Here is a 25,058-nt window from a genome sequence, read left to right as displayed (position 1 = left end):
GTGAGAAAAAAAAAAAGACCCTCATGGGTTTGAGGTAAGGACAGATTAATAAGTGTAGAGGAAAAAAAAAACCAAAACAAAATAAACCATAGAAAAAACAGAAACCAAGTAATACAGAGGCAATCACTCACCCAGTACAACAGTTCAGTATCAGTTGCTGGTACTAAACTGATTTGAAATGATACGGAACTGATACCATTGTGCTGCTACCTCGCCTCCTAACTGTTGGCAAAGAGAATCCCTTTCTCCCCTGTCTCTCCGTTTCCTGACACATGGACTGTGCTTCAGGCTTGCACAGGCCATGTGAATTTTACTCCAGAGGTTGATCCTGTTAAGCAATTGTAGCCACAGCTCTCCGAGTTGTTTGTTGAATAAGGAGACACCAGGGCTATAAGAAGATCACAACTATCAGCCCTGTTTTACGATTTTTATGAGTGTTAATGGAACAAGGTTTGGGGACTGAAGGAGAAAATGGAATATGAAAAGGAAAATGAAAGGAGGCTGTGAGGAAAGCATGTCATTTCTACATGAATGCTCTGTGCAGAGGAATTGAATCTTTTCACAGCTGAAAATGGATCTTAAATCTGATGCCTTAGCTTGTTTCAGCTTCTGTAATGAAATAGAGTTTTCCTAATACCCTGTGACCTGAATTTCTCCCTGCTTTATGGGTGCTATTCCTTGACGTACAAACCTGTATTTTCTCAAGTCAGCATTTGATGATGGATGTCAAAATACAGGTCATGTATTATGCATATAGCATTACCGATTTAAGGTGTTTACTTGTCAAGTTGGAGAAATTCAGAAATGTCACATTCACTGAATCTGCACAGCTGTCACTTGTGGTTTTTCATGCCTTTAAATGAAAGTTCTGATAAAGCAGGTTAGTTTTCCTACACTTTTTTCTTTCCTCTCTTCTGGAGGGAAAAAGTAAAGAGTCTAACTATAGAATTTACGTTGTGAATTGCCTGAAGGTGTATGATGCCTTGTGACTCCAAACACAGGCACACAAAATCCCCAAGTATTCCAATTTTCTTTTGCTGAAAGTATTTAAAGATTTTTATATTTTTAAAGAAGGGGATTTTTAGGATTGTCTGAATTAAACACAGACAAAGAAATTAAATTAAGATTGCAGATATTTCACAGATCTTCCAAGACCATAGAGTGAAAAATGTGAAGGCACAAGTGTATTTTTCATTCAAGGAGAAAACAAAATCCCTTTAACATGCTTCCAGCATTTCAGACTGAGCGCAGTATGTGTGCAGTGTGCAATTACAGAGCTCCTGACAGTCCGTGTCTAACAGAAATGACACATTTTCTTCACTCTTCTAGCACCATCCTAGGAAGACAAATATTTGAAGGGTTTAGAAGTGGCTACAAATGGCCTTCGATAGAGAGTGTGCGTGTGCATGACTCTGTGTGCGTGCTCGTTGCAGTAGAGGAAGGGCAAGAATCACTTGCACGTTTAGATGCAGTTATGCCAACTTTCTTCAATTTGCTTTTTGCTGGTAGGGAAATACCAATGTGCTCTTACCTTCCAAAGAGCTTGATTCACTGAAAGATGTTATAGGGAGTGTATCTTGAGATGGGGAGAAAAAGGCCTTCAGGAAACAGGGAGAAACAGGAAGTGCCCTAGTGCTTTATTTAATGTAGTGTGCCAAAGGCCGAGTCTTGCCTTTGCTGTAGCATAACAGAATGCAAAACTTAAACACCAGCATGGGCTGCAGAAGGAGGTGTCACAGTAACACCTACCGGTCCTCATATACCATCCCCTCCCTTTGGAGTCTGATTTTTATTTCTCTGCTGTTGTGAGAGTGTCAGGGTTGCCTCTAACTCATGAGGTGGTGCCTGAAGGAACTCCATTAGGCTCTCTTTGTGGGTCTGAGAAATCTGCAGCTCTGCCATGCAGAAGTCAGCACTCCGAGAGCCAATACGTCTATCAGTTAAAGTGCCAAACACCAGGAAACATCTGCAAACTGACACCAGCTGGGAATGCAGCTCACTGTCACTGTGCCGGTCTTATTGAATTAGTTTCAGCACAACTGAAGTAGTATTAAATGCCCAACTGTTAACATTGCCAACATTTCCAATTGTCTCCAAGAAATCTGCTTTCTAAAGATTTTGTATGCACCGGTAATATTAAATAGAATTGCTTAGCTGTCTTGGATGTCTTGGATGGTATTGAAGATACCACATCCATGTTTTCTCTCCGAAGGAATTTCTTCACAGATTTTTAACTCCCTTTTTACTTATCCTGCCCTTACAATGCTCATGTTGTATCTAACTTTCATGTGATAGTCAGAAGGAAATTCATGCTGGTACCGTGTGGAGGGCTAATTAAGTCTCTCTTTTCAATGATTCTAGTTTTATTGCATATATATTCTGTATGTGATAAGAAATCATAGGGAGAAATAAATTGAATATAAAATAAAAATCTGAATCCCATTAAATCAAGAAGTCCAGATCTTGTGGTCCTTATCGTTTGGCTTGTTTAGAGACAGTTTAGTGATGGTAGTTATCACTGGAAAAGAGCCATAAACCCCTCAGAATATAAAAGCAGTACCACATTTTAACAACTACAGTTTACTTTAGAGATATCCTGGTTTGTAAATTAATCCCCAAACTGAAGAAAGGTAAAGTAGGCAATATCATGTCATCATCTTCTGAATTCAGTAACAGATGAACTTATTAATGACGTTAATGCAATAAGTTTCCATGCTGCAAGAAGTTAATGAAGTTACATCAGGAATTGATTTGGCGGTAATTAATTTAAAATCAGTATATGGAGAATTCAAAACTGGTTCAGACCAGTAATGACACTCCATCACTGGATGTCGGGTGTGAAGTCAAAGAACTCATGCGTAATGTGGCAAAAACCTGGAATCTTTTCTCAGCAATGTGTGTTTTAAAGTGATCTTGGCTCAGTCCTGTTCCTAGCAGACGAGTATTTGATTAAAAATGCTGCCTTGACATTGGCCTACATGAAACACTAATGTCAAACCCTGGCTTCACCATCACTTCTGCAATAATGAGATTAAAGGAACATTCCCATGCTCTCCGCAGCTTTAATGGACAAGGGAAATGAAAGGCATTAAGTCTCAGCTGTGAATTTCCACTCCAACTGCTGCATGGGCTTTTGTATCACTGCTGATTTTTCAGTACTTACAATCAAACTCCAAAAGAGCTTTGCCTGGGTATTTTTTATTTAAAAAAAAAAAATTAAAAGATTAAAAAAGGCTTGGTGTCAAAAGCCCCATTGCAAACAGCATAGTCAATCAGGCTGCAAACACAATCTTTTTTAGAGGTGAACCTTGCTGCTGTCTAGATCTCTTTTTTCCTGCCAGTTTTTTTCCTCACCAATCGTTGTTTCCTTTACATCCCTAAAGTTATAAAACACTTTCTGGTTTCTTTTCAAGCATTCCTCTTCCATACCCTTTGAAAACCCACATCTCCTTCCATCCTATCTTTTTTTTTTTCAGTTAGAACGAGCCCTTCCATCCCAATATTCCTATAATTTTAATACTCATTAGAATACATATTGGGAATGGTACACTGGAAAAGAAAAACGGACCTTTTTTGTGGGCTGTATTGCTCCTGGAAAGCAGTTGGGAGATTTTGAATCTTGCATTTTGATCAAACCTAAAACCTGCTACTAAAGCAATTTGTTCCTCACAGTTGCACTATTGTTTGAAATAATGTTCTTTAAAATGTTATTTGAGGTTGGAGGTGTTTGTTTCAGGATTATTTGAAATACCAGTAGGACAAAACTAAACCTCTGTAACACTGAAGCCTTTACTTTTTATTTATATTTATGTAAGCATTACTCTTTCCATTTTGCATATTTTGATACAAAGGCTACCTAGGATAATAGTTTCTCCATTAGCCACTGAATACCTTACACAAGAAATGGCTGAATTAAGCCTTTAATTTAAAATTATATTCTTTTATCATACTTTTCTGGGGGAAAAAAATATAGAGATAGGGAATTCCTTGTTCAGGGGGATTTATTTAGTATAGGTTGCCCTGTGTAAGCTTTCCATTTTTGTCTTTTATTGTTATGTGTTTTTTTTTTTTTCTTTTAGGCTTTACGCCCCCTGGGATGGATCGGTCGTCTCCAGACAACAGTCCAGTCCATGGCCTGTTACGTCAACCCTCCATCACAACAGGAGCCAACATCCCTATCATAACAGAGCTAGGTAAGAAAAGCTAACACTTATCCTTTCATGTCCATTCCTATCTCTTTTTCCTGCTTGTTATGCCGTCTCAGGAAAATATGTATACTATATCTTGCACTGCTATGTTTGCTCTTCTGATAACTGTTTTGAATTACTCTCTCTAAAGCAAGATTAGGAACAGTTGTTTCACGTTATTTGAATAACTGAAGTGTATTTCTATCTTTCCTTTGAGTTTTCTCCATTTTCTTAAATAAACACTATCTGACAAGATGCTTTTTGCATAGGGTAACAAATAAGCAGGGATCTTTGGGCTAAGGTTAGGAAAGAAAAACCCACTGTAAATATGAGCAGACATTTCCTGTGCATTTAATCAATAGTAAGAGGCCATTTGTTTATTTCTTCACGGTGCAGAACAGTTTAATCATGTGTAACCAAACTCTGTATAATAGCATAAGACATTTTACTCCTGAGACTATGATGATGGTAGGTAACCAGGCTCTGATTTTCACTCTAGCTGTGGGTATTTATGTTGTCAAGTGGTGTGATGTGAAGTGCAGAAGCTGTTCTGTTTTTTTCATGGCAAATACAAACTTGATTTGTGGTCCTTTGTCCTTTTATTTTCCTTTTCAGTTTTATTTTTTAAAGCCTTACCTGTCTTTTTCCCTTACTTTATTCTCTTTCTGTACTTTCTTTTCCTCCTAAATACTTTACTTATTAGCTAAGCCTGGCAAACTTCTGCCTTTGGTTTCAATCAGTCAGGAAAAAAACAGTGGAACCCACATTCTAATGATAACTGAACTGGGTAAGAAGTGCCTTTTTCCTTCACATCACTGTCTTCTTTTCTGTGGTTGTTTTTCCTGTCATCAGCTTTTCCTTTATTTCTCTGGCTGTATCAGAGGGGCTACCCTCATGGCACTGCTTTGGATGTGTTTTATTTGTGGTTCTGGTTGGAATCGACTGTCTTGTTCTGGCCTTTCTTAATGATTTTTTTTTTTCACGCAGCATCAGTAAACCTTTGATCACTCTCGTCTGACCTGCCGGCTGTTTTCATAGCACCCTCTCACCAATTCATTTTCTTTGTCCTGGGTCCCCACCTCCCGGGCCCTACCCCACCACCACCAATTTTTCTCTCCTTTTTTCTCTCTCCCTCTCTTTCTTTCTTTTTTTTTTTTTTTTTTTTTTGTTATTTCAGCCTGTTGTCAATTTGGTGGACATGCCTTAGAAGTTCGCACAGGAAGTCAAAGAAGAAGTCAAAGATACCAGAACAGAAACCCCAGCATCATACTTTCCTTTAAGCTATTTATTTGTTTATTTGGGTGAGCAGGGTCAGGTTTTGAAGCTGCAAAAGAGCAGCCAAGCTTCTGCATTCCTCCCTCTCCGTAAAGAGAGCTCTCGCCTGCTTTTGCAAGCAGCGTTTGATGAGTGTTTCCCATGGCACAGCACCACACATTTGAGCCTTCCTCGCCGAGCCCTCAGACCTACAGTAGAAACCCCAGCATGCTAACTCACATCAGGAAGATAAAGATACTGAGGATAAAACCGCCCTTGCAGAATTCACATTAGATTTGTAGTACCTTGGAAACCGACACCACGCATAGCCAGCGAGCGGGTGTCAAAGTCAGGTATTAGTCTGCCAGATGTAAGTGGAAAAAGAATGCTACTGTCAATAGCACCTACACTCAACTAGCAAATTAAACCAAGGCACAAGCGCTTCACAAAGTACGTTTTAAAATGATATGTCAGGCTTTCAAACAGTATTTTACTCAAGGATCTGGAGAATAAATTGATAGCCATTGTACAAGAGGTATTGTGGGTATTGGTGTTTGTTAGGATGAAATTCTTCTGACTCCCAGGGCTTTTCTGTTTACAATGCTGAGGTGTTATGTTTTCATGGTTACATCAGGGAGTGGGAAGGTAGGAATTTTATATTCTACTTCAGCTCAGGTCCTGACTGAATGACCATGGCCAAGTCCTGGCTCAGTGTGGCTCTAAAAGGAGGATAACAATTCTGATCTCTATTATAGACAGCTATTGTGGGGCTTTAGCTATAGTTATTCATGTTTTGTAAGCTAAGTGTGGCAAGAAGAGTAGTGCATACAGGTAGAAAAGGAGTGGATGGAAAATGAAACTGTATGGGAAAGAAGATCAGAATAGCAGGCAGAAGCCTTTCAGACCTGGGAAGTCCAGAGTCAAAAACTGATCGAGTCAATCAAAGCTGCCTGCCTTGGCTGAGGAGATGGGGGTCACACTAGGAACAGGGACAGAGTCAATGTGTGCAGTTTCAATTGCTGAAAAAGTTTTTCATTTCCCTTCCTTGCATGGGAACTGAAATTAATTTGTCATTTAGTAAGTTAAAGGGTATTTCAGTGGCATAGCTAAGCAGTCTGTGCTTTCATGCCTGAGAAGGACTAATGTGGAAATGAAATATTTCATGAAATATGATCCACTTGATACACTGATCTCAAGGAAACAAATATTTTTAATGGAATGAGGTGGAGACAGAGAGATTAACAGTGACAGTGAAATGCCAGAGAAAGTCTAAATTACAAATATCACTTTGTTTGGGCCTTTTCTTTCAAACAGCCTGGTGTAGATTGTTTTTCATGCTGGCTAATATGGAATTTGTGGTTAAGGAAGTGAAGTTATGGAGACAAATATTTGAACAAAAGGCAGTGCTGCAAGATAATAGCTTATTCATAGATGCATGTTAAAGGAACATCTTATCCACTTTTGCACTCTAAGTGCATTAACACCACTCTAGCAGGAATCACAGCAGCACATCTAACGGATGCCTGTGGGCTATATCAGAGTTTTATGGACAGCTTTTATTTTACAGTTGGGTTCTGACTTGGTATCATTTCACTCTACATGCATACAGCCTTAGCCACTGTCCCAGCCAACACCAAGATTGTCTCAATATATATAAGAACTTCATGTATGTCATTTTGAGTGCAGGCAGCTGATGCCACGAAGCCACTTTGACAACCAAGGGATAGTCACCTCTCAGGAGCAAGAGAGTCACCTCTTACAAGCAAGATAATGATAAACAAATTTTTAAATGCACATTTTTCACATCCATCTTGATTTCATTTTCAGTGACGTCAAAGACACAAGTCTGTGTTTCCAGACATATGCTGTTTCTTTTTCTTTCTGACTGTGTAGTGTGTAAGGTCACTTGATGGTGACCCAGAAGCACATTATGATTTTGTTATTATTATTATTTTCAGTAAATGATTCAAATGTTCAGTTCTTGGACCAAGATGATGATGATGATCCAGACACAGAACTGTACCTCACGCAGCCCTTTGCATGTGGAACCGCGTTTGCTGTCAGTGTGCTGGACTCGCTTATGAGCGCAGTAAGCAAACAAAACCTTTCTCATTCCCTTCCATCAGACTCATTGTGAATGAACATGAAAGTGTAGTCCGTTTTTCACAGATAGTCAGAAGAAGGCACTTTTCTCTTAGATGGCAAGAGAATTTCAGAGCCTAAACTAGGTTATTTTCCAGTTGGGTACAGAGACCTTAAAACAACTGAGATATCTAGGATTACCATGAGTCCACAATTTTAAAAGCAGAGAGCCTGAGGTCAGGCTTTAAGGATATTATTTTCCGAAAATGTTGTATCTCCCTCCTGAAACCCAGACCCAAATTCAATGTGTCAGTCCCTCTGCTCACCGTTCATGTCAGACAACATCAACTGTGTTTAAGCTTTTAATTTCCTGTAGCCATGAACAATTGTCTGAGTATGAGTGCGGGGGGACAACGATAGAACTGTACGGAAGCCATTGTGTACACATTGTGTGAACTTGATTTGTGTGAAGAAAGGTCATCATCCCTTTTTCACATGAGTTGCCTTGTGAATTAAAACATAGATGTATGCTAGAATTTACAGATGGTGGCCTTTTGTTATGTCTACATTAGAGGTTTTGGGTTGCAGCCATAGTGCAGTTTTGAAGCAAACACCTCAGTCAGAGGTTTCATCTCTCCTTGCTTGATATTGTCTAGGCGTTCAGACCTGCTTTGTGTGAACTGCACTTCCTTCAGGGAGACCTTAAGCTCCGCTGGATGTAGCAAGGACATAGTCTTGTTAAAATTCAAGCACAGGCTTTCTGAGCTCCCCATGGAATAAAGTTCCCTAGTGCTGGGAATCAGCTGTTGTAAACTCCATGTAATATTAGAAATGAGCAAATGGATTTCCTTAAAGGAGCCAAGTCTGAACTTCACCTGAATTCAGAATGAAGTTTTTCACTTTTGAGAGAATTAACAGTGGTCTTTATTATTTGAAATTTTATTTGTATTTCATACTTATCTATCTGTATTTCATATTTGTATTCCCTGTTATATTCCTAATATGTTCCATCCACAGATAAATAATATCAGTCTACACTGATAAAATTTTATTCTAATGCAGCCTAGAAGTTTGCAACAAACTCAGAAAGTACTTATTTTGAAAGTTATTTGCCGTGTTAGGATGAGGGGCAATGGGTATAAACTGGAGAGGAGCAGATTTAGACTAGACTTAAGGAAGAATTTCTTCACTGTGAGAGTGGTGAGGCACTGGAACAGATCTCCCAGGGAAGTTGTGGCTGCCCCACCCCTGGAGACATTCAAGGCCAGGTTAGATGGGGCCTTGGGCAGCCTGGTCTGGTGGGACGTGTCCCTGCCCATGGCAGAGGGTGGAACTGGATGATCTTTAAGGTCCCTTCCCACCCAAACTATTCTATGATTCTATATATTGCAGGTGACAAATTCAGAAGGCCTCAGTAAGCACATATAAGCCCTGCACCTTCTTGAATTAAAATCTCTATGGATAAAACATTTAGCATTTTCACATTATAAATGGGAATAATTTAACATGAAGGTTCCAAATTATTGTGCTGAGAGCTGTTTATCTACTCAAGTTAGTATCTAAATCAGTGTCCCTGAATGAATAGTTCAGTACGGCACTTCGAGAGTCTTGGACAAAGTAGGGTTTATTTGTCTGATTGCCACTGGCATCACCACAAAAAGGGAGCAAAATGTTGTGAACATCATTGCTTTCTTGTGCAAGGGTGTGTCATGTGGACAATAGAAATATGAGGAACATGACTGTTCAGCAATTTGTACTTGGACCTCATCATATAAGACAATATTTTTAGTTATTGCTAGCTTTTATTAGCTTTCCGGTTTTGACAATGTGCCCTTCCATTTCTTCCTTTTTTTTTTTTTTTTTCAACAGTCTTTTTTTCAAACATTTTCACATCTAAGTGGTCATATTATGTGTCAGGGACTGTGCAGCCTGAAGCCAGAGAAGTGACTGTGTTAACAAGAATAGAAAATTCTAGCTTAAATAAAATACTAATCAAAGAGACAAGCCAAGGATTCAGTCGGTTAGAATTGTCCACCATCCTGTCTTTTCTTTCTCCACTTTGCTGATTGTTGGCAGCGTGATTTTCTCTTTTTTCCCTCAAAGGCCTAGTGAAGAGTTGGGAAAGTACACTTCTTCCTGACCCTTCAGAAACTGTGATATGTGTCAGATGTTTTCCCTTTACTATCATTATCCTCTTAGGAAGGATGTATTCTTTCACTTCTTCTCCAAGGAAAAGAGTATTTCTTACAAACTAATCTACTTGCACTATATTATCTCTCTTCTTTTTTAGACCATACTAGTTTTTAGGACCAACTTCTACTTATCCTGCCAAGTTTAAGCCAATATCAGCAAACTGAACCCAAAATCCTAACTAAATTCTAAGATCTGCAGTCATGATTTCATCCTATTAATTGCACAGGAATTCTTTAAGAAGGGAAGAATTCACTGTGCTTGTGCCAGCTCACTTTAAGACAAGGCTATAGTTCGTTGTTTGTTCCACTTAATGATTCTGGTGCTTTTATTGCTTATTTTTTATAGAAAAATTCCAACTTATGATCCCAGTTGCTGTCTCTGGAATGCAAATTCTTCCTATAGTCTATGATACAAATGCACAGTGCATTATTTGCTCCATTAAGAATGAGTCTCTTCTCACGGCAGTGAGATTTTATAGTAAAACAGGTGTAAGAAAGATTAGAAAGTAGAATAATACCCATGCATGCAGTATTCTTTCTGACCTGAAGGTAATTTGAAACATATATATGTATGCATATAGAAAAAGAGTTACAAAATATATTTTAAATAATTTGCTGAAGTATTCGGTTCTTGAAGAAGAAGAATTGAACAGTATTTTTAGTGTTACATTATTATTTTCTTTTGCATAATTTTATTTATATAGAAAGTGGACTAAACCCTACTCATGAAATTCAGGTTAGAAAATGTGTTGCCATTGCTGATTCAAATCTGAATGCTACTTTAGTGTTATTTCCTATGGGATGACAGTATTAGATATTTTAAATTTGAAATTTTCTGTTAATTTCTTATTTCAAAGATAAAAGGCTTTAATGAAGTTTACTTTTCAAAATACTACCTACGGGCTATCTACACACAGTTTGTCCTCTGCAGCAGAGGCAATATATTCCACAAGCCTATGATTCACTGTGTAGTAGTTTGAAGATCATTGCTCAGAAGACAATAACAAGCTCAACACTGTATTCTCTTGTTGATGAGCTGGTAACAGTGGTCTCTCCAGGCTTTGGTTCAAGTGGATTATTGCACGGTGTGTGAAGACTGTAGGCATGGTTCATGTTTTAAGGGTGGCAGTGGCTATTGTTAAATTGTGCCAGTTAATCATTATTATGTATTTGAAGGGACATCTACTGCCATCAGGGACTGAAATGGTATATGAATATTTTTTGTCGTAACATACACAAACCCAGGGAAAAGATATATGTATTCTGCCAATCTCAAGGTGGAGCCACTCCTGAAAACAAAGCACATTCTCATCACCAAATTGAACACAATTAGAAAACACATGATTAGAAGCATCTTTTAGAAAATGTGGATGTTTTTGTAAAAAGATTATTTTCAGCCATGAATAAGTTACATGACATAGGATATGTTAAGAGATGCAATTTTTTTGAGAAGTACTTCATCCTTCCCGGGTCTTGTTGAGATAGTTATTCCAGAAAACCCTGTGCATGCAAGGAAACCGGTTTTATCAACACACAGAACCTTCAAAGGTTTGAACAGTTGGCCTCTTTCTCTGTTATTCCATTTGGCAGGGTAGCTATGAGAACCGCAGAAGTTCTGGCAGGCTGGCATCTCTCCCATGCCTGCCACTGACAGTATACTTGATGTAGTGTCAGAGTGGTGCCATTAGGGGAAGGGATCTCCAGAACCAGACTTTACTTTTTAGCATTCAGTATCCTAGAATTTATTTCCTTGTACTAGAACTTTAGGTCTTTAATTTTATGCTATGATACTAAATTCTACTTCTTAATATAAACAAAGGCACAGAATGGTAGAAAATAGATAAAACTATTAAAAATAACTTCTCAGTACATCCCTTACTCCAGGGTTCTGCCATCTTTGGGGATCCTCACAGTTTCATTCATACAAAAAAGAAACTGTTCTAATCAGTGATAGGGACAGTTTGAAACCCAAGACTATTTTTTGTGCATGTCCGTTCAGGGGAATAGCAAGCAATCTTTTACCCCAAACTGTCCCAAACTTCCTTAAAGTTTGGACAATATTTTGAGAATCAAAAATGATTTTCAAACCCTGTGAAATGCTGTTGTTTCTTTTCTGCTGTTGATTATTCTGTGTAAAAGGCCTTTTTGTTATTGGTATTAGTAACTGACATTAGCTCTGTCCTTCCCCAGGTTTGGATATACATGATTCATTCAACAGAATTCCTCCAAATGAAAAAGAAAGCAAGTTAAAGTATTTGTTTGAATGCAATGTTAAAAACTGCGGTGGAGGAGGGGCCTTCTTAAAAGAAATCCATAAAAAAACACTAGCAAACACAAAAAAATAGCAGATGTGACTTGGAAAATGACAATTTTAGAGTAATTATAAATGAAAGGCAAAGTACTGTTAAAGTTAAGGCAACGTTATTAAAAGATGTGCTAATTTTCAGTTAAATTTTCTGTAAAAGACCAATTAGTTTAAAAAGCTTGACAGCATTAACTGTGAAACATAAGCAGTCTGGTAATTATACTTTAAAAAATGATTGAAGAAACAGGAAAGTGTCCCTGAAATATCTGAAAGAGCTGCACTACAATTCTGGAGTGTGGGCTAGGTGGCACTGCTAGCTCAGATATATAGAAAATTTCCTTGCTCTTTACACAGTTTTGGTGTCTGTGATGCATTTCCTTCTTTTTCTGTATTTGGACAACACCTATTTCATATTCTCTTTCCGGGTGCTGATTATGGTGATGTTATACAGATGTCCAGTGTGGCATTCAGTTAATGGCAGGAGCAAACAAGTTATGATTTTACAGTCAACAAAAGGGATTCACTGCCATCACTAGAAAGTGTCTTGTTCCTTTAAGTACAGCAGCTCCTTTCCAAACTCATTCTGTAGATCAGTTTTTTATAAGTACTGGCATATCCAGGCCAAGTACCCTCCCACAGAGCAAGTAGAAGATCGCTCTCAAATTAATTTCAGTGTATTATTATTCTAAAGGAAATAGATAGCAGCTAGTTCGGCTTTACAATGTCCCCCCAGTTCCAAACTGGCAAGAGGTAATGAGAGGAGTCTGATTTTTGTGACAATTGAAAGCATGGACAGATGGGTTTTTCCTGAGGAGTGTTAAACATATTAGTGCAGGAGGAAGCAGCCCTGTTTAGCAGAAGGTGACAAGTTCCAGCTTCCTATTCACCCATCCTTTCTTTCTTATGGTTGGGCGCGTTCTGATCCATTGAAATGCCAGAGAACTCCTTCCTGAAAGTTGGAATCTTCACACTCATTGGTAGCAAAATCAAAAACCATCATTTGGCTGGACTCATTCATCTGATTAAATGGTGACATCCACATCAGTCATGGTGTGAAACCCAAATTAAGCCATTGTTCCAAGATAAATGTTGCCTCCTTTGCTAGTGAGTGTCTTAGCTTTGCCTTAACATTTGTCTAGCAGTGGGAGGCCTTTCTCCGGTGACAGCATTCTGTTCTGTTGACAATAGAGCTGATTCTTCTCTCATTTGCGTCAGCTTCATAGTAGCGTGTAGCTCCCTCCCAGAGCTACTCCTGGTTGGCACAGGACATTGGTCAGAATTGGGCCCATTATGTCTTAACTGCACTGGAGGTGAGAGTATTTTATTTTATTTTATTTTATTTTATTTTATTTTATTTTATTTTATTTTATTTTATTTTATTTTATTTATATTAATGAATTTGTGACAGGTGCCTGACCTGACACATTGTTTTACAACTGCTTTCATTTCTGTTTAATATGAGATCTGTAGGAAAAATGAGCTATATGACCATAGTATTATTCCTTAGTAGATCATGCTCTGGTAAGCTATGGCTGAATTTACAAGGGGTAATGGTACAGTACAGAATTCTGATGAGCTAAGGGTTTATGTGTTTAAATCTTGGATTTTGGCTACAGTTGCTATGATTTGAATTGCAGAATAGAGAGAGAAAGAACTGCAAACCAGTGAAGGCCGGCCTAATGATATCTTCTGAAGAGTAGTAGAATGATTAGTACAACGTTTGTTATGATAGTCAGCCTCATTGTAAACCAGACTTGAAAAGCAACCAGTAAAGATAGCTTTTGTTCTGTGTGCTTCTGTCTTGATTTATAGATGTAAAACTGAGAATAGCATTTTTGAGTAATACTAAATATCACTACTTAGAGAAGAAAAAAGAATCAAAAAAAACCTGAATAAAAGAGTAGAGAAAGCATGAGAAAAGATACTATTGCAGGAAAGTGCTTAAGGTGCTGTATAGAATATGGTGAAGCACATTTTTACTGAAGAGGCTTTTCCAGCTTCTGCCATTACAGAACCTCTAGATTTGGCAGAATTTGGCTTTATATGCATGAAACTAGTGTGAAGTAGCATTGCTGCAGGAGCAAAGGAACTCTGTTAATTATTTTATTTCTGAGTGGTATATAGTATACAGCAGCAAAGGCTAAGAAAAGAGGCTAAACAATGCTGATTTTTTATTCTCTATACCTCCATGTTGGAAAAGTATAGCACAGTGGGAAAAGGGCAACTCTGATTCTTACCTTGGGGACGCCTTTGCCTTGGAAGTGTTCAAGACCAGGTTGGATGGGGCTTTGAGCAACCTGATTCAGTGGGAGGCGTCTCTGCCCATGGCAGGGGGGTTGGAACTGGATAATCTCTGGTTGGTCCCTTCCAACCCAAACCATCCTATGACATTAATGAAGAATTAATTGAACGGTGATCAGCCATGCCTGAATGTCTTCTCTTTCTCACTATGGCAATTCCTATTAAATATCATGTATTTGCTCCATACTTGCGCTCCTGCAAGGGGTCACATTGATTTTTCCATATGTTAAGAAAGGTTTGAGAACTACACTTGAATTGTTACACAGTGCATCCACGTATGTAAGAGCTAAGTTGAGATTGGCTGTTTCGGACTAACTGAATCTTCCTGAACCCTTGCTGACATCAGATAACTCTTTTCAGTACACCTTGTTTTAAAAATAGTTAGTGTCTTACCTGGGCTAATTTAAAATAATTTTGAGTTGATGAGATGCAAATATTTGCTTTAGGGCATGTAGAACAATGGCAATATGCTCCTCTCATTCTAAGTTAGTCAACAGGTCAACGCCGTATATGCCTATGGAAATAAGCAGAAAAGCTTGAAGTTACAAAGCTTCAGTGTAACAGTGAAAAAATGCTGCGCAGAATTCATTTTCTCCTGTTTTATCTGTCACCTCAAGTGAATAATAAAACTGAAGTTTCATTATACAAAGAAGGAATATCAAAGTAACATGGACAGGAAGCCAGCTCTGCTTTTTGATCTCAGGATAAAATATTTCAACCTGTACCTCCGCTTACCCATGTATTAAATACAACTACATTACAGGGATAGAGCAATGAATTTCATTGAAAAATGTTATTTAAAAAGTATTATCTTTGGACAACGAGCACTGTTTGAGAATCCACTATTGATTTTCACTTGGTTGGATTACAGACATTTGTTCTAAGTCCTACGTTCAACAAAAGTCACAAATCTAGTGTTAGAATTCAGAAATCCAGTGTACTCTACAGTGAGCTCATTTTCTTCTCATATGTCCCCCACAACTGTGAAGCTTCTGAAAACACAGACATTAGCGACATTGTCAGTGATGGTGTCTCCTTTTTTTTTTGTTCAATTTTTTTTTCTGCCCAGCACACTACATTGCAGATATTTAACTGAGTATCTCTGAACTATACCAGTATACTTTTAAGTGAACTTGAAAGTCATTCATCTGGCATTAAATTAATATTTAAAATACCCATTGTTTGCCTGACAGACCAGCGATGCTACAGATGCTGGCAAAATGTCAGTATGGAGTAAGTCTTCCCTAATAAACCACACTTACCCTATACCCTAGAGTTTTTTAAAAGGACCACCAGGATCCCAAACTCATCATACATTTATCTGGAATGAACTCAAGATGTTTAATTGATACATGCTTATGTCTGAACACTGTCAAGTCTCGTAATAAGATGTTTAGTACAATACATCGGTTAGACTGCTAGAGTCCAGCCACAGTAATAAGTAATGACATTTGCAGCACAAAGGCAGCTCCCCAACGAATTGGTGACAAGAGTAAAAAGGCAATCTAGCCTGTGTAAGCTTTAAATGTGGTCTGAATTTTACAATTACACGTCCTAAAGCCCATTATTAGACATGAAGGCAATGAGAAGGAAAGCAGTCATTGCATCACTACTAACACCAATTATAGGAAACATAAATCATTCAAATTTTTGTACTTTAATAAAAATCAGCCTGAATTGGTGTTTAAAAGACAGGATCTAGAATAGGAGCCTAATGGGATAGAAGAAAATAGAGTAATTGGAGGCTGCTGTCTTTTCACTTTCTATATAAAATTATTTGAAGAGACAGCCGAGAACTTTAAACAGCAGAAACCCAGAAAAGTTGTAATTTGGATGTCTTCGGTTGTGACTTTAATGGTGTTTGCTTAAAGAGCTTTCTTTTATCTCTGCAGACATACTTCAATGACAATATCCTCACCCTGATACGGACATTGGTAACAGGAGGAGCCACACCAGAGCTGGAAGCACTGATTGCTGAGGAAAACGCGTTGAGAGGAGGTTACAGCACACCCCAGACACTTGCAAACAGGGACAGGTGTCGAGTTGCTCAGTTGGCTTTGTATGATGGGCCATTCGCAGACCTAGGGGTAAGATCATAAGGGAAATGTAGGACCAAGGCTGATCTGCAGTCTATTTCTCTTCTCACAGACTAGATTAAAAATCTCTCTTAATTAGCATATAATTTATATTATTTGATTTAATAGAGCTTTTAGATTGTTTGACAATTCGCAGCACAGGGTGCCAGATTTGCTCTTACCCTTTGTAAGAAGCAAAATGACTTCTCAAACAACTTTGCCTGGATATTTAATGGGGGAAATCCTGTGGCAGCTCTTCACTGTCAGTTAAAGAGATGGATGAGCTGATTTGGATGACCAGATGATCCTTGAGGTCCTTTGCAACCAGACATTCTATGATATAACCATTCTAACAGTAATACATTGTAAACATGAGTAATATTGATATCTTCATTAGATTTTGATAAGCTTATTTAGTCTTTCCATGGAGCTTACAGTTCTTCCTTAAAACATGCTTATTAGCTTGAAAACAAAGCTGAAAGGTTTGTTTTCTGCTGTTTCTGGATGAACTAAAATTCTTGTGAAATCCTAATTTTCTGACATTTCACTCCACTATCCTAGGAGGAAAAAAAACCCAACCCAAAGAAAAACCCAACAAAATCAAAGAAGTAAACCATCTTTTAAAAAAGGTGCATTTGGATAAGTATCTAGAAGTGTTTTCTGGAACAAATCTTGTAATCTTGAGGCGAATCCCAAAGCATCTATTTTGCTTTGAGGATGATGTAGGATTTGATATTTCTTAAGTCAACCGTGTGTTCACCAGCTCTGGTCAAAAAGAACAGTGCACTTTTCTTCAGCGAAATGAGACAGAATCTCAATTTAAGGAGTAAGGGTAGTGAGACTTCATAGATAGAAGTAATTAGCCTTTCAGTTAATGCAGAAGTCAATTCATAGCCAAGACTAAGAGCTCATCAAAACACTTGGGCATGTGATGCAAGGTTTTCACAAATGAAACAAGCAATACTAATCTTCAAAATGCTGTTTCACCAAACCCTCAATTGAACTACGTCAGTGAAGGCAGAATGCATTACCACTCATCATTAATGAAGAATCAATATTTTTAGACCTACAAATCATCAAATCTAAATGTGTTTTTGGCTAATCAAAACATTTTATGTTATTTATGAAAAATGGCATTCATTTAATGATTACTTTTAAATGGTGGATATTTTATTATCCTTTTAAGCCCTCAGAACTTGAATTTCTGTTGTGCTTCTCAGTGAATTTATTTTTCAAGATGACATTATGGCTACTGCCAAAAAAGGGTCAAAAATAAAGACAATTTCAATACCACAGTTGATGTAATTTGTAGGACATGCATTGTTTGGTACCAAAATTTATATTGGTATATTCCAGCTTAAAGCAAATTATTCATTTCCTTCGGTAAAAGATTCTCATTCGTGACCAGCAACTGGCTGCCAATACATTGTCCTTCTTGTGCAGGCTCATACTGAAAATCTTGTTCCCTGACATTGTGTTAACGGAGAAAAGAAAGGAAAAAATGCGCTGTTCTCTCTCTCTCTCCCCCTCCCCCCTGCCCCTTTCTTTCTTCTAGGATGGAGGTTGTTATGGAGATCTATTTTGTAAAGCACTGAAAACATACAATATGCTTTGCTTTGGAATTTATCGATTAAGGGATGCACATCTAAGTACTCCCAGCCAATGCACTAAACGGTAAGTCCAGGCTTTTAGAACATCTTCAGTCTTTTCAGTGAGGAAGATCACAGCACCTATAATAAATCTAAAACCAGAGCTTTCTCCATTTTTCATGTAACTTTGCCACAAAAGCTAAGTCTTTAAGGACTTCATGATGACTCTTCAGCTGAGTTTAAATCATAGGCTGGATATCATAGCTTGTCTTCAGCTAATTTTAATCAAAAGATATTAAAGTAAATTTTCAGGGCGTATCTTTCTCTTGTTTGATTTATGGTGATTCACTGCTTGCATACGGGGAAAGGACTTAAATTTGCTTTCATCACTCAGCTGTAAGTTACTGGATACCAATTTAAATTATAGTAGACTTTCTTTTCGATGAATACTCAAATATTCTTATGGACTTCCCATTGGTACTATCTGTATATAATCATTGCTTATTCCGGTAAATGGAAACCCTTATCTTAGTAGGCTGGGCCGCTTTTTTACTTAAGTAGCACCAAGGCTGACCTCAGTACTTTAAATAGAGCAGACACATTTACCTCTTTGCAAACTGAAGGCCATTTAGCAGTTTACTTGAAAAGTGTCTTAATTAATTGCCTACTAGAAATACACACACAGGCTCATACCAGAACTGCCACAAATCTACCATCTGTTATTGTTTCATTCTCTACAAAAAGCTGTATTACAGGGTGAAAGTGGCAATAAAGAACCCTGCATCCCACCAAAAGTAGTTTCTTCTCTAAGGATTTTGACAAACTAGGTAGACAAAAATATTTTAGAGTAGACAAAAATAATTTAGATTTACACTGTACGTACTGTATTTGGTATTATTTGTTGGATTAATAAGTGACTTTAGTCCCTGAGGCAGCTAAGCCAGAATTCCTGTGTTTCCCAGAGTAGTCGTGGCTGCCCCATCCATGGAGGTGTTCAAGGCGAGGCTGGATGGGGTTTTGAGCAACCAGATCCAGTGGGAGGTTGGAACTGGATGGGCTTTATGGTTCCTTCCAACCCAAACTATTGTATGATTCTTTCGAGCAGTGAATTAATTGGAAAAGAAATTGTGAGCATTATGGTGCAGCTAGAGAAAGGAGGGCGATTTGTGTGCTGTTTTCTCTAAAAATCATGATTGGGTTCACTTGAAGAACATCCTACTCCGACGATATGTCTGTGCAATGAAAAGTATACGAAAAGTGGTATCTGACATCCAAAGGTCTTTAACCATAATGGGTATTATGTGAGCTAAGATTAGGTAGACACTGAAGGAACCAGAGTACAAAAATTAGGGTAAATGTTCATGAGATAACAATTCTAAAAGGAAATTCTTAGTACAAATTTAAACCTGCTTTCTCTTCCTTTCTTTCTTTCTTCCTTTCTTTCCAGTTATGTTATCACAAACCCACCCTATGAATTTGAGCTTGTGCCGACAGACTTGATCTTCTGTTTGATGCAATTTGACCACAACGCTGGCCAGTCCCGGGCCAGCCTTTCTCATTCCTCCCATTCCTCCTATTCTTCCAGCAAGAAGAGCTCATCAGTTCACTCCATCCCATCAACAGCAAACCGACCTAACCGCACCAAGACCAGGGATTCTCGGGAAAAACAGAAGTATGTGCAGGAAGATAGACTTTGATATGTGTACCTGCTCCTACTGTGTGTGAAACTTGCATTCACCACCCATTCTCCCTGGTTAATGTTTCCAGCAGTAATGTTCCCTGTTTTCCCATGGAGTTCTCCCTTTTTGTACACATATTTTGCATATGTATGACAGTGTGCATGTGATTGTCATTTTTATTTCACCACCATAAAACCCTTAAGCACAACAGCAACAAAGCAGACGGACCAAAAAGTTATTTATGATGCTAGGGGAGAAAAAAAGAATCCTAAACCCATAGGCACACTGAAAACATAAATAACTCACTGCAGTTACTCTACATATCAGAGAATAGAGTATATTTAACACGAACACTTGCTCTTGATGTCAGAGTTACACAAAGAAAGTCATTTAGTGCAGAAGCATTGATGTATCTTGTGATAGGTTTTTTTATATTCACATTTACAGGAGTTGTTACATGTATTTGAAGCTTATAAAACTAAGCCATTGGGGAGGAAAAAAAAACCTACTGATTTTTCACTCTGAAAGCTTATATTGTATAGGGCTTAAATTCTTTGTATTAGATTATTGCTACGCACCTGCTTTATACCAAAGCAACATCAGGGATTTTTCTGCTTGTTTAAGGACTTTCTCTAAAATACTAGCCTTTTGGAGATAGTGTCTTTTCCCTTTAACACTGAAATTGTCTGAGCATGGAGTTGTAAAACTCCAAAGCTTTAATTTAAGTTTAGAAAGAATCTAATTGCATATTAAATTATTATTCTGTCTATTTATACTGCCACATGAAAAGCTATATTTTCTTTCACTTTTGACATTTGGGATAAAAAGCCATATGTATCATAAATATTGGATGTAAGTCATTAAAACCTGCCTTCCTGGGACTTTTACATCTTTAAAAGGTGAATTAGTCACCTTACGTACAGAATAAATAATGTTCAGAAAAGAGCAAGCATTTTTCTATGCTTAAGTATCAGATCTTGAGGGACTTTGTTCCCTTCCCTAGATGGTAGTTTAACTTTTCCAAGTGAGAGTGGTGGTATAAATCTTCCAACAGGAGGCCTGATAGGAGAAGAGCCTCCAGAAATCCTGCTCCATGTTCTAGCTGCTTCTTTTCACAGATGTGTGCCAGTACACAGGAATACAGGGGAAGACAACTGAGTGCCTTTGAGGTCTCTCCCCTTTGGGAAGAGAAGGTGCTGTGCCCCAGGCAGCCATTAGGCAGAAAAAGATGGCTGAGGTGGAAAGAATCGCTATGCTGAGGCGTCACATTCGAGGCACTTGCTGGAGTTTGGTTCTTGCAGATTCTCACCAATCACACTTAACCAAACAAAACCTGGGGCATGGAATTAAATAAAGTAGTGGAAAGGAACCTATCCTAGAGAGCTATAGAAATGATACTTCAAGCTTGGGTGGTTTTTAATTCAAATGCCAACCTTTTGAAATAGAGAACTAGTTCTAGGTGGTAGGATGAGTTTCCCAAGGTTTCTGGAGGCCAGAAACATGGACCGCGTTCCCTGGCTACCCAGCAAGAAAGCATGCAGGTAGAGAACAAATCTTGGGATGTGGGAGCGATTAGCATTGTAACTGCCAACCCAGACAAGGTGCTTTTATGGTTAGTGTTGTTTTCTACCTTTCCCTTCCCCAAGCATGATGAGTTTGAAGATTTGCTTGCTGTGTGAATTGACAATGAAGCCAAGCACTTTTACTGACAAAACCTGGACCCATCTAAGCAGGCTGCGGGGAGTCCTGCTATGCAGTGCAAAGCATAACGATTGGAATACAGTACATTTGTGTGTGCGCATTCAAATGCAGCTGTAAGTCCTATCAGTGAAATACATTGCAAATTATGGATGCTCCCCTACCAATGAGTCTATTACAGTTGCTCTTCGTCATAAAGACAAATTCATGCGTTTCCTTTTTGCAAAGAAAGTTATCGTGTTTTGCCCTAAGAATATTTATTACTACAAGGATGTGCCAGTTAAAGTGCTCAACAGGAAATATGACAGTTTAAAAGCATTGTAAAACTTACATAGCTTACTTCTTTTTCTAAAGTGCAACAAGGATGAATAGAATGGGCCAAGGTATGACAATTAATGGTTCTGCATGACCTAGCAACTGCTGTGGGTTTCCTTCTATAACTTTGTCCTTGTGAAAAGTTGTGAAATTAAAAAAAGAAAAATAGTTACAACCTTTATTCAGTTATTGGTTTGTTTGGTTGGTTGGTTGTTTTGTTGGTTTTCTTTTGCCCTTTTTTTTCCCTCGAAACCAGAATTAAAACTGGCTGCTGCTCCTGCTGCTGCTGTTGCTCAACCCTGGTTTTTATCCTCTCATCTGCTTGCCTTTCTAATTGCATGTGTCCTTTCGTAAACACCCAGGTTCCTGCTCAATGAAGATGCCTACCCTGGTGCAGACATTACTTTAATTTCCCATTCCTCATTCCAATCTCTTTGCTCCCTTCCCCTCCCTACTCCCTTGTCTCCCATATATGTTCGTGAGCATCTTTTTATGTTGGCAATATTGACTGAAGATAGTCGAGAGCACTTATGCATTTTGGAAAAATGTTAGTGGCTTTGACACCAAAATGCTTTTCCATTAATGTTTTATCTGTTTTCCATTTAGCACAGGAAGGAAGGGTGTTAATATAAAGCCACTTGTCACGTACTACCATAATGATTTTATCCAAAACTACAGTATTTGTATAACTGTGCAGCTCAAATAGAAAAATACAAACAGTGCACATTAGAGAAGCAACTTTGTAAGCAAAAGACAAGGAATATCTAATATGGATACAAATCTGAATTCTTTGAGTCATGTTGAAGACTAATTCTTCTCCATCTTCTATCCTAAAGTCAGAAGTCTTAAAGTTTTGACTTTTAGTTACAGCATGTGCAATTTTCACATTCAAATTGATCAAATAGTGTATTACAGTGATGCAGATATTCTGTTATGGATATACTAATGGAACTGGGAGGTTGGCTGTTAGAAGTAGAGGAATGGTTAAATCAACTATGTTGTGTTTAATTATGTCAAAGTTTTTTATTGAAAAGTAACAGGAAAACTCCCATTTCTGCATAAACCTATCCCAAGTCAAACATTCTTAGCAACTGCCCTGGTTAGTTTTTGGAAGTGGAAAAGCAGCATCAATGTCAAGAGATGACGTTTCAGAGCTTAAAGTGCAGGTGTTACCATTTACACCAGTTCCAGCATGATTTCAACAATGGAAGTGAGGTTATAGTAACTTTGTTGATGTGAATGTGTGCGCTAAATCACATGTAGGAAACCTGCAGGTTCTTTGCATGGGCTCCCACTGGCCTAAAATGGCAGTCAGGCATTTTCCAGTAAAATTCCTATTGTTAAAAGTAAGTTTAAAAAAAACCAAAAAATATCAGCAAGAGCGAGTTCAGAATAGCATTTTTAGCATTAGCTAAAAGTAAGTTGACTGTAGAGGGGGAGGCACACAGACACACATATACAGGCTCATTTGAGACTGCAAATGCCACAAAAGGGAAAAAAAAACATGTTTAAAACAGTTGTAACCTGGGATTATGGTGAGAATACGGATGTAGTAGATCTTTGTGTCATGTTTAGCTAATACTTTGCCTCTGCTCGGAAGACAGGGTGTTTCACAATAACAGTTTCAAATGTGATTATTTAGCCCAGGATTAATGACAGAAATTTTTAAGGACCTATTGGAGTGAATTGCTCAAGTCTTACACTAGTTGAAGAAATCTGTATTTTGATCATTTTACCTTAATTATTTATATCTTTTTATGCTGCAGGGAAAAGTCTAACGCAAGATGTTAATTTGTATTCATTAGCAATAAGAGCATGAAGCCTTTGTAAGCTTCATGGACGCACTGGGATGCCCATAGCCCATTGCCAACGCAGGGGATTGAGAGGAAAGTAAATGTTTTCTGCTTTCTGATACAACATCTGCTTACCTGTTCCAACATCTCCCAGGTTATGCTGTCAGAATGGAGCCCATCAAATAGCATAGGAAGATCGGGAACTCTCCTGAACAGCTCTTAAAAAATAAGATAAAATCCTCTTGCTGTTCTCACTATAACATAGAAATACATATGGTAAGGATGTGTATGGAAAACACGGAAAGAAACTGAAGGATGTCAGGTTCAGAGAGACTGAACCTGACAGAGGAATTAAAAAGCATCGGTGAATATAACAAATATAAAGATTTTAAAAAGGGTTTTCTGGGCTGATTTAGAGGAAAGAGTAAATAGTTTGTTTAAGATACATAAACATCTGTGCTAAGACTTTGGAAGATCTGAAAGTCGGAGTGTGAGCATGACTAAAGAGACAGAAAAGTGTGTAAGAGGTTGAAGAGGACATTTAGTAACTGTTAGTGGCCAACAGTAAAGACAAGGAGTGTCAAGCTCACATTTCCATGGTAAGTATAGAGAGCAATGGACCTGCACAGGAGATTCGTCATTGTGTGGTCAAAGAGAATTTTAACAGCAGAAAAGGAACAGGAAAGGTACACAGCCGGGTGCAAGCATTTCGTGCTGGAGATAATAATGCCTGGATCAAGGCTTCAGCACTGTCAAAAAGGAATGTAAAGAACAAAAGAAATAAGAACCTACCAGTTTCTGTGTTTATTTTCTGTATTTCTGTATTTATGACTTGCCAGGTAAAGGCAAAAAGAGACTCAATGGTGTCTTTTTAAAGATCAGCTCCCTAGATATTAGTTTTATTGTAAAGATTAACATATAAATAATTGCCTTGTTTTGAGAGTTACAGAGGAAGCAGAGGAGACAAGTGCTTTACCCTGGCTGCTGAGAAATGGTGCAGTTCATCCCTGATCCTTAGCGCTGACACAGTTCTCCCCTTTCTTGCTTTAAGAGTGAATTAACTTGTACTAAGTTCTGTTTGTAAGGAAAGTTTGTGCACCATATGTTAAAAAAAAAAAGGCAGAGATAAAAGTTCACAGTGCTTAACTTGCCTCAAAATCATTTTAAACACAAACCATTAGAAAACTGTTAGTTTGAAATTGTTTATGTGATCTTGCAAGGCTTTTAAAACATGATAACCATCACACTTTACACCTCTCTGAAAGGTTAGTTTAATCGTAGATCACATAAAATTGGTTTCCACAAATGCATAATGTTTCATGTGTCACACTTGAACTAAATGGTTTTTTAAATGGAGCTGAAATTATTTTGATGTGTACACATTCCTGGATTTTTTTTTTTTCCCTTACAACCTTTCTTAAACCAGCCCCCATCAGGAACCATTCCCTTAAAGTCTCATTAATAATTCAGATGTTCTGATGACTTTAAAAGATCTATGGAATTGAGGCTTGCTTTTTTTTTTTTTTAACTGCTTGACAAAAAGATAAATGAATGTAGAAAGAAGCGGTAGGAGTCTGGCAAGCTGTAG

At 38.0% G+C, this 25,058-nt stretch overlaps 1 protein-coding gene across 37 annotated transcripts in view; it reads left to right on the top strand.

Annotated features, from left to right (window-relative positions):
• KCNMA1 (potassium calcium-activated channel subfamily M alpha 1) overlaps window positions 1–25,058 on the top strand; it is a 427,072-nt gene that overhangs the window by 395,867 nt on the left and 6,147 nt on the right. For 10 of the 37 annotated variants that reach the window (XM_054072142.1, XM_054072139.1, XM_054072151.1 and 7 more), the window contains 7 exons: window positions 4,080–4,193; window positions 4,891–4,974; window positions 7,400–7,530; window positions 16,214–16,408; window positions 17,952–18,070; window positions 19,433–19,657; window positions 21,717–21,745. In XM_054072142.1, the coding sequence (XP_053928117.1) occupies window positions 4,080–4,193; window positions 4,891–4,974; window positions 7,400–7,530; window positions 16,214–16,408; window positions 17,952–18,070; window positions 19,433–19,657; window positions 21,717–21,745 (897 nt within the window). Of the gene's footprint in view, window positions 1–4,079; window positions 4,194–4,890; window positions 4,975–7,399; window positions 7,531–16,213; window positions 16,409–17,951; window positions 18,071–19,432; window positions 21,746–25,058 lie in introns of those variants that run through there. The other 27 variants (XM_054072163.1, XM_054072160.1, XM_054072162.1 and 24 more) reach the window with 5 other exon arrangements.

Source organism: Cuculus canorus, chromosome 7, assembly GCF_017976375.1.
Source record: "Cuculus canorus isolate bCucCan1 chromosome 7, bCucCan1.pri, whole genome shotgun sequence".
Classification (NCBI taxonomy): domain Eukaryota; kingdom Metazoa; phylum Chordata; class Aves; order Cuculiformes; family Cuculidae; genus Cuculus; species Cuculus canorus.
The sequence above is the reverse complement of the archived record's forward strand: the minus strand, read 5'-3'. Positions and strand labels throughout refer to the sequence as shown.